Here is a 22,932-nt window from a genome sequence, read left to right on the forward strand (position 1 = left end):
AAAACCAAAGAGAGGGATAATTGATGGGATTGTCATGAAAGAAGTTATGGTTTACTGGTTGGAAACCTGGGCATAGGCCCATTGCATCATTTTATTGCAGTTACCATTTGTTTACTGTTTGTCTGAAGGATGTCCATTTTTCAAGTATTCTCATAATACTGTTTTCCCCTCTAAGTATGTCCTCCCTGCTCTTTTCTCTCCCTTCATTCAAATGAATTCCAATATGACAGAAAAGGAATTGTTTCAGAAATCAAAATACCCATTATGAGTCTGAGTTGCCAGTTCTCCCATGCCCTTACATGTATATAAACCATTCCCTGCAACAAACCTTGGAATATATCCTTGAAGTTGTTAGGCTTCCCCCCTAGAAGGATGTTGATATTACTGTGAAGTTGAGGTATTTCCTCTATGATATATACTACTGAGATATTGGGGATGGTCTCCAAATATAATGCACTAATTTCTGTGATCCATGGAGAATGTATTGATACATTCTCTGCAGCAACTAGCCAGCAGACAAAGCTCTCAGGTTACATTTATGTTTCTGGAATCCACCCAGTCTAGCCAGTTTCTGCCAGGAATTTGCTGCTCAAATGCAAACAATAATTCCTTCAAAAAACAAAAACACAATGCCTCTATTTTTCTTTTTAAAAAAAAGGTGTTTTTATTTTGGAAAGTATTTAAGGATATATAACTGATATTGTGGTCCAGCACAATCCCATTAGTCTCAAGGATGAAGCAGATGGGTGGCTTTGAGTGGCTTCTGGCCACTCCAGCCATGATTGGCCCCCAGTCAGCCTAGGACCATGGTGACCAGATGGCCCTCTCCTGAAGCAGACTGTTGCTGCAGTCCCAAATGTGCCACCAAGAGGAGAAGATTTAATCTTCTCCTTTTGCTGGTGACTTCAGGCTGCCTTAGCCAGTCTCAGAGCAACTTCCAACACTTCAGGGGCATGTGTCGTATAAACACCATGCCCCTGAAGTGGCCAGAAGCTGCTCTATTTTGGCCCATCTGTTTTGGGCCTCAGGGGATTTTTATTATGTGTCTTCAAGTTGATTCTGACAGATGCTGACTTTCTCCTAGTGTTTTCTTGGCAAAAATTTATTCAGAGGAGATTTGCCATTGCCATCCTGTATGGCTGAGAGAGCATGACTTGCCCAAAGTCACCCAGTGGAGTTTGTATGGCTGAATTGAGAATATCAGCCACTCTCTCCTAAAGTACTAGTCCAATACTCAAACCAGTACACTGTGTTGGCTTTTATCTAGGGGAATATGATGTCTGAATTAACAAATAAGGAACCAGTTCCAGAAGACAGTACTGTAATTTCCCTTAGGATCTTCCCCTCCAGAAGTCCCCCAGGAACCAGCTCTCCTATATGCATACTCCAGAGGAAATACTTTTGCCATCATTTGATTCTGAGTTTTGTTGTTATTGTTGTTGTTGTTAATTCTGATGATGGTGGTGATGATGATGTGTGCCTTCAAGTTGTTTCCAACCTATGGCAACCCTATGGCGAGCCTATCATGGAGTTTTAGCTTTTAAGATATCACCATTCTTAGCTATTTCCACACAGCAGTGCAGAAAACAGTTACGCAAAATACTGTTTTCTACCCAAGAAACTAGTTTTTTTTGTGTGTGTGTGGAATGTTGTTCTGCATGCTTCTGTACAGAAAAAAGGGGTGTGTGTTTTTTTGTATCAAAAAAGTGCTGAACTGGTGTATTCAAAAATTGTGCAGGTGTTGATGACTTGCTTGCAGCAAGAAGAAAAATGGCAAATTTATTCATTCTTGCCTGAAAGAATGAAATTTACAAAGAATTATTTTCCTAAGGAAAAGTAATAACCACTTGGGCATTCAAGAGCTTTGCAAATGTAGCACCACCATGGATATATGCAATAAATGGTACATACCAAAAATTCTCAAATTTCCAAACATGCTGGAAAGTGATAGGAACTCTTCTTGACCTAGTTTGCATATCTTGTCCCTAGTATTTCCAAACATTATGTTTTGGGGCTATAGCACCCAAGAGCCACAGGTTGGAGAATCCTGAATGTTTTACTGTGAAATTTTCTTTTTCTGTGTTCTGCTTATTTCAGATTGAGAGAGTGTCACTGCAGTGGGACTGTAAAAGCCATAATTTTATTTGTATTTTATTGGCATAGTCTTCTAAGTAAGGAAATAATGTGGGGTTTTTTCTTGCTTGTTTCTGTTTTCTGTCAGATGTTCTTGGAACCAATCCAGGGGACAGGAATGAATCCAAACCAACTGTGAAAAAGAAGGACAACACAACCACAATGATTATAAAATCATCTCCTAAACATAAAGTGGACAGAGATAAGGGCAATCAAGCTTCATGTTCCTTGCTCTTCGTGATGACAGCCCTAGCAGTTGTGTGGCATTCTTTGTCATAGCTGTGTTATTCTGCAGTAACTGTGCAATTTCTGTTCACTGTCATTTATACCCACAGCCTTATCCAAGTGGAAACCAAGTGAAATGGCTCTCTAAATTGTGCACTCTAGTATTATGTGATATATTAGTATAAGTGCTAAATATTAGTCTGGGACTGGCTAACAGCAAGCATCTAAATACACAGTCTATAGAGATGGTTACATTGATAACATCTCATCTACTCAAGATGTAAAAAGGATGAAGACAGGAAACCTGAGTAGATTAAGTTATTGTAATAGGTACAATTAAGAATGTTAAAGTTGTAAATTAATATGTCACCATTTCTTCCATTTCATTCACTGGATAACGGACCATTGTCTGTTTCATCTTTCATATTAGTTTCATTGATTACAAGTACAGTTTATTAAGTTTTACCTGTAGGGATCAGCTACTATCTTAGAAGCAAAAATGCAGCACTATCCACCAGTTGGATAAAATTCTGAACTGATCAAGAAATTCATTGCTTATTTGAATCACTTACTTTCATTTTTTTAATGTTTAGAATATAGAAAGCAATATAAGAACCATATGCTGTGTTTAATGTATCAGTTTAGTTGCCTTAACCATATAGCAACATGTAAAAATACCTCTCGAGTTACTTTGAAACGTGGAACCATCTCCCTGTCCATGGACTTCATTATCAAATGCTTAAGCCTTGACTACATTGCAAATAACTGACAAATGGAAAAGGGAGAGCGTTAGATTTTTGAAATAAAGAGTCCTTGAGTTGAGGTTTTAAGCCAATGGGAAAATCCCACAAACATAGCTGTGCTGGATTTAACTATTGTGGATGCAGTCAAGCAAGAAAATGTGCACATGCAATTGCATTGCACAATGGGAAAATCTGCAGTTGTAGTGGCAAGTGCTCTATTACAATGACCTCTAGGTTCAGGCCCTTAGGCCTGTATGGTGCAGCAGCAAAGATGACAAAACCCTTAATCCAGAGCTCTTGGTTAGTAGCTGTGAAGTACATTCCTGTGTGAAAGAAGGGAAATGTGAGGCCTGAAATCAGTCCTTAACTGTTCATCACAAATAACATACAACATTGTTCGAACTCACAATGCCAACCACTTGTCTGTTTTATGGATATGTTTATAGCCTCAGTTTGATATGAATTACAGCCTACCCTCTTTCAAACAAATGGGACAGGATCCAATCATGTTGCCAAAAGAGTATAAGTTGCCTTTGCTGAACTAGAGTAAATTATTTCCATCTAGCTACCACACACACACACAAAAGTAACCACTATTCTTTTTATCTTTTAAGGGACACTGATGCACTATACACCAACAACTTGCTATGTGTCTTCTAGTTAGTTACAATTAATGTTCTATTGTGCTGTGCCAGGAAAAATAAATTTGAAAAAAACCTAGAATGATAAACTCCATTATTTGCTGCTTTATCTCTAATACAGCTTCCCCTCATCTGGTATCTACTGGTTTTATTGGCCATGTTGGCTGGAGCTGATGGCAGTTGAAATCCAACACAGCTGAAGGGCACCAGGTTGAGAGAAGACTAATATGATACATATTTCCAGGGTTCTCCTCATGCAACTTTAATGAAAGGTTGTTTAGTTATTAAACAAAACTGAATTATTTTACAGTGTGACAAGATGTTGCAAGACCACCATTAGATAGGCTAGGGCTTATACTTGTATTTTTGAGAGCTGTTTTTACAACGTTGTTGCAAATCTATACACTGCAGTCTAAGTAGAATTAACATTTATAACTGAGTGGATTAAATCCAATGTTAGCCCCACCTAGAAATCAGTGGGATTGAAGTGTGTTTCTTCTACCCAATCCCATTCATTTTGTTGGCTCTGCCCTAGGTAGGATTAATGCTGAATTTAGGATGTTATTTCTCAGATTTATATTTGCTAACAAAGCCAATAATTCACATAACTGATTAGTTGTTTTCACAATAATGAATATTACAGTGTACAGTTTTATAAGATACAATGTAAAATATTTGTCTTTGATGTGTGTGAGAGAGGGGGGATATAAGAGAAATTACTTCAGCAGTTTGTACTCAGTCTAGTATGTTAATTCTAGTACACAAAATTGTTTAGGATGAAAATATGATACAATTATTCCTTTGAAGGTGATTGATTTTTCACACATGCACACAATTCCTGGCCTTCAAGCACTCACCATTCACTTCAGTGGTACCTTCTATGCACACATGCATTGTGTAGATGATGCTTCATGTGTACTGAGCATACATTCCAGTCTTCAGTGATCTGGTGTTCTCCAGGGGCAATACTAGCTGGAGTGGCTGAGGGGAGTTGAAGTCCAAAACATCTGGAGGTTATCAGGATGGAGAAGGCTGAGACAAAAGCTTATTGGTCTCTTTCTCTTTATATGGCTGTGTCTTCAAGTTTTAACATTTAAGGTCATGACTCAGCCCAAACATAAACACTTTTGTTCTATGGATTGTATCAGAAGAGTTAAACTGTCCCATTAAAAATAATGGCAGCTAGAAAGGCTCATCTTTGGCGGAATTGTTCCATAAAGTTTTATCCCTCATGAAGATGAATGAAATATTTGAAATAGTGTATTTAAAAGGCTTAAAAACCAGAAAACAAATGGAACATTAAAAAAAAACCCTCATGGCCATCTGGGCACTCTATCTGAAAGCTGCCTTATCTTGAGCACATGAAGATAATACTATAGGATCCATTTTTGTTCACCAAGTTGCATGAGAGCTTATGAGGGGCCTTGTTCTCTCATTCCCTAATTCGCGCTAAGATTTCTTTCCTAGCAAAGAGATACTTTACAAAACATCTGTTGCACTCAAGGGATTTTCAAATGGGGGACAGGAGTGAAGCCCATCCTTATCCCTTCCATGACAGCGACTGTGCGAAAGACTTTCACTCTTGATATGCTGATCCTGTCATAAACCTGTCAGTGAAGTGGAATTGCATTAATGGTTTGTTCCATTATTGCAAAATGAAGAACAAAGACAGGACAATTCCACCTGACTGATAGGACAATGACAGGATCAATGTGACATCATATGACAGACATGGTGATCGCTGTCAATTGCGCTTCACAGATGGGACAATGTCCGGATCAATGCTATGTCATCTGAAAGTCCTTCTCACGATCACGTGGGAAAGATAGGACAAGGATGGGAAAAGGTTGGGACAAGGAAATGCCATCCCCTGTCTGATAATCTCCATTGTAAAGCGACTGCAATAACAATGAGCAAAGAAAGAAAAATTGGTGAACCATTATTTTTATTAGCTATTTCATTTATTGGTTACATTTCTACTCCATCTTCTGTCCTCAGTGAGCTCAGTGCAGTGTTCTCCTCCCCTGTTCATCTTCTCAACAACCTTGTGAGGTAGGCCAGTGACAAAAAAAATATGAGCAAGAGACCACTAGCCAAGATCACCCAGTGAGTTTCATGGTTCAATGGTGACTTAAACCAGGTCCTCCATGAGCCAGTCCAACACTCTAACCCAGGGTTTCTCAGCTTTTGGTTCTCCACGTAGTTTGGACATCATCTCCCAGTTATAGCTAGTATGGCCAATACGGGGAATTCTGGGAGATTAAGTCTCAAACATCTGGAAGATGTGAAATGTTGAGAACCACTGCTCTAACCACTATACGCACTAGCCCTTAATTGATAAACCAAACTGTATTATTGAATATTTATTAGATACTGTATTAGATACTGTATTTTATCTGTATTGATATTGTATTAGATGTGTATCAGATTTTGAATAGGAGCACTTCAATTGTGGACAATAATAATTAAAATTCTGTTTGTTAAAAAAATTATTGTTATCACCAAAGTATTCCAACTACTTCAGATTCAGAATGGAAAAAATTAACACAGCACCATCGTGACTGCCTCTGTGAGACCATCCTTTGGAGACTGGAATTTATAATTGTTTTAGTGAGGATAATAAGTTTGTTCAAGATTCCATGTGATGGAGGAAAGCAACAAGTGTCCTTCTGTATCATAATGCAATTCCTTAAAAAATAAATGAAGCAAATAAATAGGAATTTCCCTTTCTCAGAAAAATTAAATGGATTAGAGATGTAGTTTAATTCAGGTAGGTACCCTACAGCTAACCGAAATTCACTGACACTTTAATGAAATACACAGAAATGCTATTACAGAGCAATAATCAATTATTTTTCCTTGAAAATGTGTTAACATGATCATGCAGTTACATAGTCTTGCATTTTTATCATTCCATTCCAGCTTTTTAACCATTAATTAACAATTTGCAGTGGCACTATTTACACCCAGAACAATTCTGTCATCTGAAGGGGGCGGGGGGAATCATCTGGTGACTGCTAAGCAATTAACTTTTGCTCCCTTTGGCTATTACAAGAAAAAGTGTAATTTGTCCACCATGCCCTTTCTGCACACCTAATTAGTAAGAATGTGGAATGCTGTCTGAGGAATAAACATTTAAATTGAGGAGTAAAGGAGAGAAGGAATGTATTGTTAAGTTTATACATTCTTTGCAATTGTACTCTCATAAAATGTTTTTCAGCTAGTAGTTTTTTAAAATGGTCTATGCCAAATAGCTTTTCCCCATACTAAGTACCCTATTGCACGGGGTTAAAACCCCAGCTTACCTTTCCTGAATTCAGTCCTAATTTGAGAGGCAGCCAGGTACTATTATATAGAAATCGCTGCCAAATTTGCCACCCACATCCATCCCAGATGCAGTCCAAGTCCTCTAAACTGCTTCGGCAGCCATTTTTAGAAATCAGAAGCATCTGAATTCTAAAAATAAGGTGGCTTAGATGATCCGGGCTGCATCCGGGATGGACCTGGGCAGCGATTCAGTGATAACACCTGGCTGCCTCCCGAATTGGGACTAAATCTGGGAAAGGTAAACCAGGGTTTTAACCCCATGCGATGGGGTCCCCAGTTTAGCTTATCTGTGTTTCTGTCTTTCAAATGTACTGTATGAAGAACTGTATGGTTAAGAATTTCTTTGGCTTATTGGAGCAAAGATGATGATGACGACATCCAGGAATTCATACTGAATGTGTAAGAATCAGGTAATAGTACTTCAAAACAATCTGAATTAGTGATGTAGTAAAATTTGAAGAGCAGATGTCCCCATTGCAGCCACACCCAATAAGGAGAATCTAAAGATGTAAAATGCTGGTTGATCTATGTCGTAAAACTAGTTGTAGCAATTTTCAATCAGGAACATGTATTTTGGAAACTTAATGGGACTTAATTTTCCATTCAAAACCAAGATCCCTCCCCTCCCCAGTACCTTTCATCACAACAGGGCTGGCTTACAGCAATAGACTGTTGCTGGGGGAAATTAATCCTCCTCTTCAAGCTACCAGTGTGACTTCATTTTATAAAAATATGTAAGATGTGCACTATGTGGATATAAGTGATCAGCATGGGTTTTTTTCACAGCTATGTTTCTCATCGTGGTAGTTTTACAAGGGATGCCGTGGCCCTTGAACTTAGTGAGATCTCTGCTGAATAGGGGGATTCAAATCCAGTAAATATCCATTGGCCGATAGAACTACAGAAAAGCATAGGGCCAGGATATCATCTACATTTTGATCTTCAAGGATAAGCATGTCTGTTCCTTCAAGAAACATCACTCAAACTGATATTGAACTAGAAAGCGAGATGAGTATTTTCCATTTGTTACTACTCCTGAGAGATGAAAGGATTCCCCACAGGAGATACAAATCAATACAAACTCCAAGTTCTGGTTTCTTTGTTTTGACATTAACAAAATACTAATTAGAAATGTGCTTGAGAAGGAATTGTTTCTTGAGAAAAGCTTGTTCACTTCTGTTTCCTTAATCCTAGTTCCTTGTTTCCATCACAGGCTACATGTATAACTTTTTGTCTCTGTTAGAGTCTGTACCCTAATGTTTATCCAGAATCTCTGGGCCTATTTTGCAGTTTTCACTCCCACTTATTCCCAGAGTGCATAAAGTCTTTATTCAGTCTGCCCTGATGAAATAAATATATATAATTTTCTGAATTACGATAGGCATTTTAATAAATATAGGCACTTTGAAAATTGCATTTCTCTCTTTGTGCTGTTTTGTTCCTAATGCTACCTGTTCATTTCTCCATCTCCTCTATGCTGTCATTTTAAAAACAATATGCAGACAGGCATTGGTACTGTGCTTAGCATAAGGAAGCAAGTGCCTCAGGAGATGCTGCAGAGAGGGGACAGCAAAATGTATACTCTGCCCTGAGCTCCCTCAGCTAGCCTGCCTCAATTATCCTATAGACTTTTGACTGTGGAATAGGAGTGGGCACCATTGTGTTATTCACCTCAGACAGCAAAATGGCCTTGGTCTGTGCCTGCCACGTATGAAGGTGTAAACAAAACAATTTAAAGAGTGGCAGCAGAGAGAAAGATGATGCAGCCTTATAGGCCTGAATACATCAATGACTTCTTCATTGCAGGCCTACATTTAAACACACTGCACATGTTGAAAGAAAGATGGCAACTACATGCTAAGATCTCAAAAGCTTCAGTAAGGTGGAATGAATCAGTACCTGGTGATTTCCATAGAGAGAACATCTTGGTGTTTGAGTGTGCTGTTTGAAATTCAGAGGTCCAAATTCCTGGTCTCAACTAAACTCCTTATCCCAACTAAATGGATTTAGACCTATTTAACTCTTAAGTTATTTCTGCAGCATTAACTGATAACAAAAACAAGATCTGTATTGGAGTAACCTGGATAGGAAGAATAGAAAAAAATGATGACTCCCACTGAAATAAGATACAAATTGCATTTTAACAACACCAATGCACTTCAGTTTATGTTCAATGCCACCTCTAGCAGTTGTGAGTCCATCAAAACTATCTCCTATAGCCAGTCTCAAAAGAAAGGGATAAGGGTGCCTCATGTCCTCAATCAGGACAGCTTTTCCTATCTACTTTTCAAAGGAGATTCATGTGCAATACAATCCTAGAAACCTCCAAATCTTATGTAAGCCATGTCTAGTTTTAGAATCTAGATAACTCCATTTCAGTAATCCTGCTATACTCTAGAGACTCTTATGCACAATAGTGCAACTGTGGCTCTACCTTGGGAATGAGGGTGAATGTTAGAATCACCAATGTGTGCCACATGTTCACTCTTGGGTGATGGTGTAGGGGTTTCTTTTGTCTTCAGCAGCAGGATTCAAACTGAAAAGATGATCCTTTTCCAGAAGATTTCTTTTTGCACATAACATCCATCAGCTAAATGAAGAAGGGAAGATGTCCTGATTGTCATATTGACTTGGTTTCTTTCTAATTTTTGCCTGTGATTCCTGTGCAACATTGCTGCCTTACCTCATATTCCTCAGTGCTATCCAAGCGTAACTAGCTGACAATACTATTATTAGAAAATCACAACAGCTGTGGGACTAACCACCTATAAAAATATGGAAGAATGTAGTATTCACTTCAAACCATATTCCTGGATTTTTCTGGTTTCTGCAATAAGCTTTCATAGAAATTAAGTTAGTCATTTGACTATTTTGTATTCATTTTTTTGCTGATATTTTATCTACTGAATAAGATGTTTTTATACCCCACCATATTCTACTATGGACATATTGCTGAACACACTCATACATTTTTCTGGAGTATTTTGCATATCTGTTTTAAAACAGGCAAAGAGTTGTTATCAAAGCAATGACCAGGAAGGAGACAATTGAAAAATAGCAACTGTGTGATTATTTGTAATTACAATTATTTCTGTGTTATAACAATAAAAAGTAATCAGACTTTTTTTTTATGGCTGGATTTTTTAATGTTTATTGGGATTTTCAAATACCTTTGCAATACACTTCCACTGAAGATGCAAGATAGGTAATAAAATACATTATAAATGCATTCCTATGCTACAGAACAGGAACAGGTGATGTGTGGCCCTCCAGATGTCATTGTACTTCAACTCTCATCTTTTCTTGGTTATGTTGGGCATGGCTGATGGGAGTTGTAGCACAATAACATCTGAAGGGCCACAGACTACCTATCCCTTTAACAGAAGTATGTTCCACTGAATTAAGTGGGGTTTACTCCCAGGAACTTGTTATAAGACTACAGCCTAAATCTGTAGAATAAGTGGTCACATGTCATTCTGTCTTAATCAGTTTTGGAAAAGTGAGCATTGGAGATGCATAATAGCTCATTTGCGTAATAGATGCAAATAAACAAGTATAGTAGACCCTTGTTATCCACTGGGATTTGGTTCTAGGAACCCCCGTGAATAACAAAATCCATGTATGCTCAAATCAAATACAATGGCACAGCAAAATAGTGTCCCTTATATAAAATGAGGAAATCGAGGCTTGATACTTGAAATTTATACCTTTTTTTAATAATATTTTCAAGCCATGGATGCTGAATCCGTGTATAAAAAAATCCGTGGATAAGGAGGGCCAACTGTATTTGTTGGATTACAGTACATACATTTTCCTGATTTACTCACTGATGCAGAGTGTGTGTATACAGCAATTAATAATACTGATTCTGGGGTAAATACCCCAACACCTAAGGAAACAAACTAAGACTGTATTGCAAGAAAGCACTTGAAGGGGTCTAAGCTGAAACTGAACTAAACTGGCTTCACCAGAAGTGATAAAAGGAATAGGAAGTAAAGAGGTTGAAAAATTCCTAAGAGTATCAGCAAATATTACAGAGATGTAAGGATAGGAAGTATGAGGTGAGAAGACTTTGGGTGACTGAAAACTACATACTGTACCTCATCTGTTTCTCTCTTGGACATCTTTAAGTCTTTAAATACTGACCATTGTTTCATTTCCAACTCTCACAACAAACCTGTGAGCTAAAATGGGCCAAGAGATAAGATATTGTCACACCAACCACTAAGTATTGTAGATTCATCCAAATTCATTTCTGTTTTACCACTTCTGCCAGAGCAATATTTTCAATTTCACTTTGCTGTGGGAAAGCATCTTCATCTTCTATTGATCACTCCCTTGAAACTCTTATTTTTCTTCCAAAGTTTTCAAACATTCACATATAAGCAGTCCACAGTATGAGCAAGATGGGGGTAATCCATCAATAAATCATCTCACCAAAAATCACTGCAACCAAGAGCTTCGGAGTGAGTTTTCTTTAAACCTCCAGCTTTGCAGAACAAGAGTTCTCCCCTTAGCCTAGTCCACAAGACACACATCAAAACTGCAATCACATGATTTAATAATAATAATAATAATAATATGTTTTATTTATAGACCGCTATTCCGCGATGATCATAGCGGTGTACAGTAAAATCGTAATACAATACAAAATACAGTTAAAGGAGGGAGAAGTCTCGTCCTTCAGGCAGTCCCTGATGTTGCTGGGTCTGCCTGATGGCTCCCTCTGAGGCCGTGATGACAGTTGAGGAGGGAGGGGCCTCTTCCTTCAGGCAGTCCCCGATGATGATTTGAAAAAGGTCATCAAAAAAATCTACAAAGTGATTATTGGACAGTTAGCTCAGTTGGTCCCTAAATTGACTGACAGATTATTTTTAATTCAGACAAACCTTTAACAATTAAGCTGTACGTCTGTAAAAAATAGACTCTTAATCTGACTTTCCCTTTACATCTTTTTTTTAAAAAATTAAAATCATCTTGCATTTTGATTCATGTTTCATATTTTTAAAACTGCTCATTGTGTTTACTGTTGGTAATCGTGAGTCCCTTGTTTATTGGAGGAAAGGTAGCCTAACCAGTGAATACGTAAACTAACAAATCTTGGAAAAGTTCCCTGGATCCTTAAAATGAAGCCTTCAGGGGAACATAAGAAGCCCAAACCAGCTACCCAGTTTTACCAAGCAGCAGCTGCTATGAGCAACAGTAGTGTATTATCCTATCAGTTGGGAAACAGCAGGCCCCTCCTGCCAGCAATCTCAGTGTGATAATCAGAATCAGAAGCCCTATCACAATTCCTGCTCACACTGCAGATTTCCATTGCTTACAGTGGCTGCTGCCTGATAAGGCAGAATCAGGGAAGTGTTACAATCTCTATACATTTCCTACACTATTGCCACAATCATGTATTTGTAAGGTTCATGAATACAAACCAGTTACAGATGCTGGTGTTTAGTAGTAGTAGTAGTAGCAGCAGCAGCAGCAGCAGCAGTACATTTATATTTATTGATATCTCATCTTTTTTCCAGTTTGTGACTCAAGCCAACTTACAACAGTTACAACAGATATAGGCCGAAATGCACTTGGGGACTTACGTCTTCACAAACAGACTTCCATCTGTGGAAAAAAAGAACTGAGCAGTTTTGCAATATTTGCATTCAAGAATGGTCTGATATTATTATGTAGCAAAACCAGCAAAGGGACCAATGAATAATGAGACTGATGTACAACAGGACTGGTGAGCATTGGGACTTATGCACAATCGGACTGATGAGGAACAAGACCAATGCACAATCGGACTGATGCACAATGGGACACTAGCTATGGAGTGCAAATGAGCATCACTGTTCACTAACAGTGTCCTTTAGTGCCTTTACCGAGTAGCTAAGTGTGCATAAAGTTATGTCATCCACAATGCTGGCTATAGTTTAAAATTCAAGTATAGCAAACTTTAAAAGCAATTAAACTATTAAAAAATTAAAAACAGTTAAAACATAAACCATTTGAAAACAACAACAATAAATAAAAGTCCAGCACAGTGTATGAGACCTGTTTCCCTGCAAAAATCAAATTCAAAGGCCTGCTGGAATAAAAAGTTATTCACCTGCTTGCTGAAAGATAGTAAGGATTGTCCCCATCTAGACTCTCTGGGAATAGAATCCCAGAACCTGGGATCAGCCATTTGGAAGGCCCTCTTCCAAATTTCTGTCAAGTGTACCTGTGAGGGTTGTAGGCAATGAGACTAGGGCCTTGCCAGATCTCAAAACACAGGCAGATTCATATAGGAGAATACAGTCTTTCAAGTAACATAGCCCATCTAGCTCATGAGCATTCTACTCTGTCTGGTAGAACTCTTGGGATTTCAGACTTTCCCAGCCCTACCAGGAGATGCCAGGGACTAAAATAGCAGATCTTTCCTTGTGCTAGTGCACAGGTCCAGGGTGCAGATCCTAGGTGAAAGGTGAGAGAACATTTCACAGTTTTTGTGAGATTCAGGTTAACCAGAAGCTTTTCCTGCACGGATGGAGAGCACAATACTCACAAAATTTGACTCAGCTCTATATTTGTGGGTTCTTCAGTTGGCATTTTCATCCACGATGTTGCATTGATAATTTTAATCCTCCCAGACTCTATAAAGCTTTGTATAGTAGCACTAGGCATAAATTTTGTTGCTGCAATGTATCTCCAATGGCTGATTATTTTTCCCAGTGGCTGATCATTCCTTAGATGTAAAACTCTTAGCTCACTGCCTATGCAGAATAGACCCTGTGGATTAGCATGGACCGGAGAGATTTCATGACCTAAATCAAAAGGTACGTGCATAGAGTTTCTCTCCTGCGGAGGAAAGAAGAATGCTTGATCTACAAACTGCTGCCTCAGAAAGACATTTTAAATTGAAGGCTCTGCGTTTATCCCCTAATTAAGAGGCTGTCACAATCTTTGGAACTCTTTCAGTGTGAAATTTAGATTCTCTTCACTTCAAAAGATCTATTCCCACTTGCCTTGCTATCCTAAGAGTCATAGCTTGTTTCTTTATATTCTACATTAGGAACTTGATTTTAATAATTGTGCTTTTTATCTCCTTCTCCTGTGTTCCCTCCCTCCCAACTCAGTATTGATATTTCTTTCTTTACACAGACTTCAAAGAACACTCAAAAGTCAGAGCACCTGGTTCAAGGTTATTAAAGGGTGCTGTTTTCAGACACGTTTTGAACTCATACAGACTCTGAGCATACAGACACTGAAAGCATCTTTGGAATATGGGAGTAACCTGTCCTGGGAGATTAGATCCAGTGAGCCACACTCACACAGGTATTTGGAGCAGGGGGGGTGTTATCAAATATGGAAGAATAAAAATGTGCACAATAAATTGTGCTGGAGAATAGCAAATATTACTAGAGACCCTGGAACAGAAAATAAATTCATTCATAAATTATAAATAATCCAATACATGTTATATAAAACAGGTAATGAGTTGCATAAAATATCATTTGGCATTCAATATTGCAGTTGCAGATTCATAAGCTATAGTTACAGATCTGTAACTACTCCATATTCATAGAATTCAAAGACATAGCCATGTTACTCTGTAGAATAATATGTAGAGAGATCTTGTAGACATTTGAGACTAACTGGAAAAAAAAGAAGTTGGCAGCATGAGCTTTCATAGACTTAAGTGTAATGCATCTGAGGAAGTAGACAAAAATCTACAAAATCTCATGCTGCCAACTTCTTTCTTTCAGTCAGTCTCAAAGGTGCTACAAAGTTTCACTACATACTCCATATTCAGTAAGACTATGTCGTTCTACTGCCCCAGCCCACCTAAACACCAAGCAGCTGCAATGGATGATGGAGGTCTATTTAGCTGCCAATTGGGGAACAAGGAGGATGACATTTCCACCCTCCTTACACCATAGAATAAGGCTGGGATGATGAGAAGTAAAAACCCATCACAATTATTTGTTGAAGCCTTAATCACTAGTAAAAGAAAGGTGGGAAACGCACTCTCTTTGCATCCTGATCAGAAGCAGAACAGACCGATGTGGTTGCTCCTAGCAAAGTAGACTGAAGAAGGGGTAGCAGGCAAGGACATATGTGTAACTTAATTAGGCAAGATAGAACATGGACCATCATCTGATTAATTTGGCTTTGTTCAGAATAGGGAAAATTAACCTAAAGAATGTGTTTAGTGCTTGTTATATTTCTAAGAACCAGATTCAAAGAGTTTTTCTTTGTTTTTCATAATTTGCAACAGACATTCTTCTCTTCCATTGAAATATTGCATCAACATTGTGAACCATTGCAACCTGTCTGGAACATCAGAATAAATAGAAGATGTATCTGTTTCAGGAGTATGATAGTAAGCCAAAACTGCAAGGCTGAAGTTTACAGCAAACACAAGGCTAAAAAGAAAATTCTTCTTCTAGTAGCTTAGTCTCTTATAGCACAAAAAGGAGAGGTGGAGGGGAGAGAAAATGAATCTAGCAACACCTTTTCTATAGAAGCATGTTTTTTGTTTTTGTTTTGTTTTGTTTGGATTTGCATCCACTTCTTTAGAGCCACTCATGGAATGACACTCACTGGGAGAAAGAAATCAATTCGATTACTTCCGCAATGGGATAGGAGTTTGAGCCTTATGAGGTGATAGCCAAACAACCTGCGTTTTTCTGTACAATAAAAGAAATTCTGACCTACATGAAAGTGAGCATTATCTTTCTGAATGGAAGATATTTGCGGTAAATAGGAAACCTGTGGTTGCTGGAACTAACAGCTATTGTGAATGATGATGACTCATTGATCAATGAAAGAATAGGAAGCACAGCTCTCCACAGTTAATGAAGGGGTGCTTTCTTGCTGTCTAGAATGTAATGGGCAGGGAGAGTCCCCTACTATCTACTGGGACTGAGCCAAGCAGTCTTTATAGCACCAACTACACTGGCAAAAGGAACATTCTTAGGTACAGAGTCTATTAGGCAGAGATTACCTCACAGTCCTTACTCTTTCAAACTGTGCTCCTGCTTTGTAATTTAAATTTATGGACCCAGACCTGTAGCAATGGCAAAGTCTAGAAGGTTGTAGTAAGTAGTTTTCATGGCATTGACTGGACCACTGAGTGGAAAGGGAGATTTCATGCTAAGACCATTGGGTGAATCCCCTCCTTTTACATTTACTATAAAACCTTTGATATTTTATCTATAAAGAATCTTCTCAGCACAATTGTGTTAATGAAAATAAATGCACAAATACTGAATTGGGAGAAATCCCTATCTCATGTGTCTGCAATCACTTTAGTAGCCACTGCCATTCTGGGACACTCTTTCCCAGTATTCTCCTTATCCCCACCTCCCTGCCTCCTTATCCCTGCCTGCTGTTGCTTTATCAGTTTGCCTTGTGTATTTTTTTTTAAATCAATTTAAAAAATAATTTAGGCATTATGGCCATGCAATGGCAGGGTGAGAGGGGGAGAAAGTTTTTTAAAAAAGAAATCAACAGTAGGTGAGGGAGGAATAAGGCAGAAAAGGAAACTGACACCACATGACTGCCCAAAGCCGGGACTGAATTCCAGAAATTATCACACACAAATCTAATGCTACAACAGCAATATTGGCAGCAATTGATGGTGAAAATCCATCAACAAAAAGGTGTGCATTAGTCACAGACACAGATAGAGGATAGGACAGCTACAGCTCAGCCACGCATCATCTGATAAGGTTCAGCTATAGACACATCTGTTGAACTTTAATTCCACTTTTTGGCTTCATCTGATAGTCTATATCACTAGGACAATGTCTCCTCAAATGTGGAATTGGAAGAGAAGGTCCAGGATGACATACTCCAGTTAGAGCCAGAGAAAGTTGGCATCGCTGATTTGGAAGCAGAGCATGGACCATCTTATGTAAATCCTGATGAAAAGGAGTTAGAGGAAGAGCCACTTCATCCTTCAAAGTGTGCTGTTTTGTAGTGGCAGGAAGACAAAAGCTGTTGTTGTTGTTGTTGTTGTTGTTGTTATGTGCCTTCATGTTGACTTCTCATGGGATTTTCTTGACAAGATGTATTCCGAGAAAGTTTGCCTTTGTCTTCTTCTCAAGTTGAGAGAGTGTGAAATCCAGAGTTCTAGTCGAACACTCAAACTGCTACACCAGCTATATTTACAGCCAGCTATAAATTAGTACTGCCAAGGATATTTCTTTTCTGCAAAAGTACAACTCAGTAATCTCCATTTGGCATCATATGAAATTTCATGCTCTCCCCTTCCCTGAACTTCATCTTGTTCCTTGGATTATTCTCTTTGGTGACTCTGTGGCATGTGATCCTGCTCAAATAGCCCTCAGTGTTTAGAACCTGGACATCCTTCTGCTCTGGATATGATACTGTACTGGCTTGGTTTCTTCATGGTTTGTTTTCTTGGACAATAGGTGCATTTGTCTGGGCACTTGCCACTTTGAAACAGGACAGTTTGTTACTTTGGCCTTCTGAAGACAATTCATTGTATGTAGGGGAGATGGAAGGTATATGACATGATATGAAAATCCAGACACTCTGCTAAACATAGAATGATTAAACAAATTGGATTCTCCTTAAAAACAATTAGAAAGAAACAGCAATGGAAAAGCTACTGTAATGATATTTCAAGGAGGTGGGAACTACTAGACCAGGAAGTATTCAGTTGTTTTTCTGCATAAAAAAACAGGCATTCTCCCATCCCCCTGGAGGTCAAGAAAGATGTCATCTTCATGTGTCTGGCTTGCAGAAACATATCCAGATGCTAGCTGTACACTCCCTATCTTTACACTAAATGGCTACCACTAAAAGGCTGGGGGAAGCATTCAGCTAGTGGGGAGGTAGGTGACATTCTCAGGATGAGGGATGAGCAAGTGCAATTCTGCTAGCTCAAAGCAGGATATCAGCCTAACTCAGTGACAATCAGACTTAGATTTTTACAACATTTCTGATTCTAATGAGATTTATTGCCTGTACCACTGCAGTTTTCAGTTTCTTTCTTTGACCCATTGTACCCTCTGGCAAGAATAGTCTCCAAACTCAAAATACTCAATTTCTAAATGGAAAGCAACTATTTTGCATGCATGATGAAACCTACAATTAGATGAACATTTCTTTCACATTACTCTTTCTGGAGAAGGCTTTGTCCTTTCCACAAGGTTATTATTACAAAGGTTAATAGGATAGGTCAGCACTTCAGTGCCTGTCCAGTTACTGCCCAGCTGATGCCTGCTACTGTCTCTAATCCTCCAGAATTCAGTGGGTTCAGCAGGTCTTAAGAAAGATCACTGGGCTCTTTTCTATCTATGGAATGGGCAGGAAAGGAAAATGAAAGTGTTTTTTCCTCAGGAACTACAGTAAGAAAGCATTAAGGCCAATGCACTAACAGGTCATCTGGGAAGGGATAATTAGGCCAATGTGGATTTAGGTAGGAATATAGTCCAGAATGCAGGCATGCCTGCAGTGAAATTGCTCTGAGCTTGAATGGCTCATCTGTCAAAAGACATAATAGTGTTCAATTTTCACTCACTTCAGGGCAGTGGAGGTTGGTGGCATCCACAGCCATAAAGTTCAAGGTGCTGAGCATATTTGGGGGGTATGATTCACTATCTTAGATAGCTCATTTAAACTACAGGCTAAATTCTGGATTCCTTACAACACTGACATGAAAACCATCAGCTGCCACAGTGTATGAGAATGTTTATTATTGCATAACATATACGTTCATACTGATTGAGTAACATTAAATCTGTTAAACAATTTGGCTCTTGCCAAATAGCCCCAAAAAACCCACAAAAACCTAAGAATGGAAAATAGTTTTGGCATCTAGACATATCATAAGACTGGGGTATAAGGAGTTGAGCAGCAATGGCAGCTAGGCAGCAGTTGAAGTTATTGTTAACTGCCCTTGTGATGATCTTGACTCATGGTGACCCTTGTTCTCTATTGCTCTGCTCAGCTCTTGCAGGTTCATTCCTGTGACCTCCCTAATTGAGTCTGTCCATCTGATGTGTGGTCTTCCTCTCTTTCTATTGCCTTTTCTAATGAGTCATGTCATCTTATGATGCGGTCAAGTCTTGTAAACTTGGCTTCCAGGCAGAGTTCAGGTTTGATCTGTTCTAAGACCTATTTGTTTGTCTTTATGGCTGTCGATGAAATCCTCAGCACTCTTCTCCAGCACCCCATCTCAAAGGAGTTGGTCTTCTTTCTATCCACGGTCTTCACTGTCCAGCTCTCAAATCCATACATGGTGATGGAGAATAACATGGCCTGGACAATTCTGACTTTTGTGCTCAGTTGCATATCTTTACAGGTTACAATCTTATCTAGTTGTTTCATAGCTGCCCTTCCCATTCCCAGTCTTCTGATTTCTTGACTGCAGTCTCCATTCTGATCAAAGTTTGATCCAAGGTATGGGAAATTTTTTACTATTGCAATTTTCTCATTAATTAATTCAAATTTATGTAAATCCTCTGTGGTAATTATTTTTGTGATAATAATAATAATAATAATAATAATAATAATAATAATAATAATAATAAAAAATTTATTTATATCCCACCTCTCTACAAAAAGCAATCAGGGCGGCTTACAAAGTTAAAATATACAGTCCAGACCCTCAACCCACCCACCCTTAAAATATAATTACACAGTGTGGAATTAAAAACTTAAAACATACTTTAAAAAAAATACAATAAATAATAATAAAATTTATGTTTTATTATTAAAGCATAATTTTTATTATTTAGTTTTCTTTATGTTCAGCAGTAAGCTTACCTTTGCACTTTCTTCTTTAACTTTCCTTAGTAACTGTTCCAAGTCCATGATGTTTTCTGCTAGTAGTATGGTGTCATCTGCATATCTTAGATTGTTGATGTTCCAACTGCTGAGTCAAACTGTCTTGGAATCTAGCACTTCTCTGCTCCTAGTTTTTTCATACAGGGTTGCTTAAGCTGACATTTTTAAGTATAGTGAGGAAAATCAACACCAGAGCTCTCTTTTATATCCTGAAGAGAAGACGAAGGGCCTGGGCTTGGCCTCAGCCTCCAGTGTTAGGGACATACATGTGCACATATGTAGTTTATGCCTACACATGTCTGACTTTGGACTGGAGCTCTTTTATACCATTTGTGCACAACCTAAAACCTCCCCCCTCACCATCTGTCAAGTCCTGGGCAGCGGCGGCAGCGGCTGCTGCTTACTGGTGAGCAGTACTATCCTTTTCCTTTTCCCCAGGAAACCAACCCAGTCCTCTCTTCATTGTTGGAATCACTTCCTTTCTCAGTTCCCTCCACATCAGTAAGCAACAGCAACAACAGCTTGAGAGGGCTTGAGGGGACATGGAACTGAATGGGTGGAGCATTACACTCTGCCAAATTGATATAGGATCACTGCCAATGACCCAAGGGAGAGCTGGTGGCCACAGTCCTCAGCTTCCTACTGACTCTTCCTGATAAGTCCCATCTTCATGACTGTTTATACTCTTCCTCTGAAGAGTAGGACTCCTCATGATAATATATGACAATAAAGTGGCTTCACCTCACCAAAAAGTAAAGTGCCTAAAGCCTGTTTTACACCCGCACACGATACATCTGAGATTAAGGGGCAAGAATTATATAAGAAAGCATACCCTCCAACTGTCCTGATTTGATAGGGACAGTCTCAAATAATCCTCACCCAGCATTTTCAATTGCATTTAAAATGTCCCAATTTCTCTCTTTCCGCCTTTAATTTTGTTAATTCGGTTGCTAGAATCATAGAATCACAAGCGCCATCCACTCCATCCCCTGCCATGCAGGAACTCTTATCAAAGCACACCCAACCTATGTCCATCCAGCCTCTTTTTAAAGACTTCCAAGGAAGGAGACTCCACTACACTCTGAAGGAGTGTGTTCCACTGTCGAACAGCCCTTAATGTCAGGAAGTTCCTCCTAATGTTGAGATGGAATCTCTTTTCCTGTAGCTTGCATCCATTTCTTCCGGTCCTACTCTCTGGAGTAGCAGAAACTTGAGTTCAAAGTGCAAAAGTAGTTTGTGCTCAATTAACTCAGCTTGGGGGATAGGAGAAGAGAGATAGGAATCTTTCTCTTCCCAGTAGGCTCTAGTAAAATCAAACTGCTGCAGCCTCTCCTAACTTGTAGGATCTTCCATGTTAATAACCTTCACCATCTTGACCACACTCTAATGCTGCTTCACCTTGTATCCCAGTTTTGATCTGAGAAACCTGGAGGATACAAGAAAGGGCATGGCTTCTATCTTGTTTGTTGAACCTTCACTATTACTATCAGGTTCTACGTAAGTGGTGGCAATTTATTTATTTAAATGGTTATATACAGTTTTCTAGCAATGTTCTTAATGTAAGCCTGCACAGAGAATCCTGTTTATAATTGAGTAGACAGTGATCTGAAAGATACAGCATCAAAACTGATCTGCTGTTTGAACACTTTCTGTTTTAAAAGGAATTCTAGCTAGGAATGGAAGGTAAGATTGTTCATGAAATATACAGGGCATCTTGTAAGATGGATGTGAGGAATCCTTGGCCCTCCAGGTGTTTTAAAGTTCCATTCCTATCCACCCCAGTCATAATGGGCAAAGGTATCAGATTAAGGGGCCTGCAGTCAAGAATATCTGCAGGGCCTGTACATTTTCATAAAGGAATGAATTATGAACTATGCATTTTCTTTTCTGAACTAGGTTTAATAGGGCCTTTTAAAACCATTTCATTGCTTAAATGAGTCAAGAAAATAGACATACCATGGGGAATAAAACTCCAGGCAGTACATAACCTGTTCTTTTCCAGGGTCATAGTCCTCTACTTTGGGGGCACAGATTCAAGCCATTATCAAATTCTGTTTGGTTAATTAAATGCTAAGAAAAAAAGGGACATGAAGAATGGAGAAATCCCCTTTTCAGCTAGTGTATATACTCATGTATAAATCTAGAAATTTTAGTCAAAAAGTCAACCCAAAAAAACTAGATTAACTGATCCATAGATGAATGGAAGTACTGTACCTTTACTCTTAACAAACAAGGAACCATCCCCCTCTTTGAGTAGAGTGATGAAAAGTGAAAGCTTAGTCTGTCCTGGGAGCACCTATACGAAGCACTACTTCCCTTGACTCTCTCCACCATGGTGATTCTTCTAGCCTTTTTTGAATGCTTGAGTGAGAAAAGTGTGGTGGCAGCAGCAGCTCTTTGGTGCTTCACCTCAAATGAGTGCTGAGAGGAGATGGGCTTTGACAAATTTTAATAAGACATTTCTGTTTGTCAGCTTTTCTGTCTTAAAACTTTGGCAAAGTTATCACATTAAAGTTAAATTTGCTTTGCCTTTACATCTTTTTTGACATGTGAGTGTTTTTTTAAGCCCCACTCACCTCCCCATCCCACACAGCCACCATTCGCAATAGTTCCTTCCTCATCCATCCAGCCTTTAGGTGAGCATGAACAGTTATGCCTGAATTTTGTAAGTTCTTGGCAGTGTTTTCCTTTGCTTCATCCTTTACATCCTTTGTTATATGCCCCTACATGTTACCCTTCACTTATTCACATGTCTATCAAAATCCATACTTCCAGTACCAAAACATGACCTCAATTTATACATGAGGTCGACTTATGTGGTAAATAAATACTGTCTCTTACCATCACTGCTTAAGGTGGAATTCCCTTGTGTGTGTGTGTGATATTATAATGATACAAGATGGACAGATGACTATGAAGACTGAAAATGAATTACAACAAATGAATTTTAATATTAAGAGGTTTATATTCAGACGATTCTGTGAGAGATATAGAATGGATGGAAAAACCCAGAGATTTTAATTAGATGATTTTTAAAAAAAAAGATTTGGGGACAATTATAGCTGGAG

General features: G+C 38.7%; 1 protein-coding gene across 1 annotated transcript in view; it reads left to right on the plus strand.

The window, feature by feature from the left end:
• Positions 1 to 7,301, plus strand: part of LOC149318247 (glypican-5-like) — a 514,926-nt gene extending 507,625 nt beyond the window's left edge. Inside the window, exon 9 of the mRNA XM_089508317.1 lies at positions 2,222 to 7,301. Coding sequence (XP_089364443.1) covers positions 2,222 to 2,412 — 191 coding nt within the window. The 3' untranslated portion in view covers positions 2,413 to 7,301. The remainder of the gene's footprint in view (positions 1 to 2,221) is intronic.
• Positions 7,302 to 22,932: the final 15,631 nt, after the last annotated feature.

This window comes from Sceloporus occidentalis, unplaced genomic scaffold (assembly GCF_023333645.1).
Source record: "Sceloporus occidentalis isolate IW3139 unplaced genomic scaffold, rSceOcc1.0.p SCAF_2, whole genome shotgun sequence".
NCBI lineage: Eukaryota > Metazoa > Chordata > Lepidosauria > Squamata > Phrynosomatidae > Sceloporus > Sceloporus occidentalis.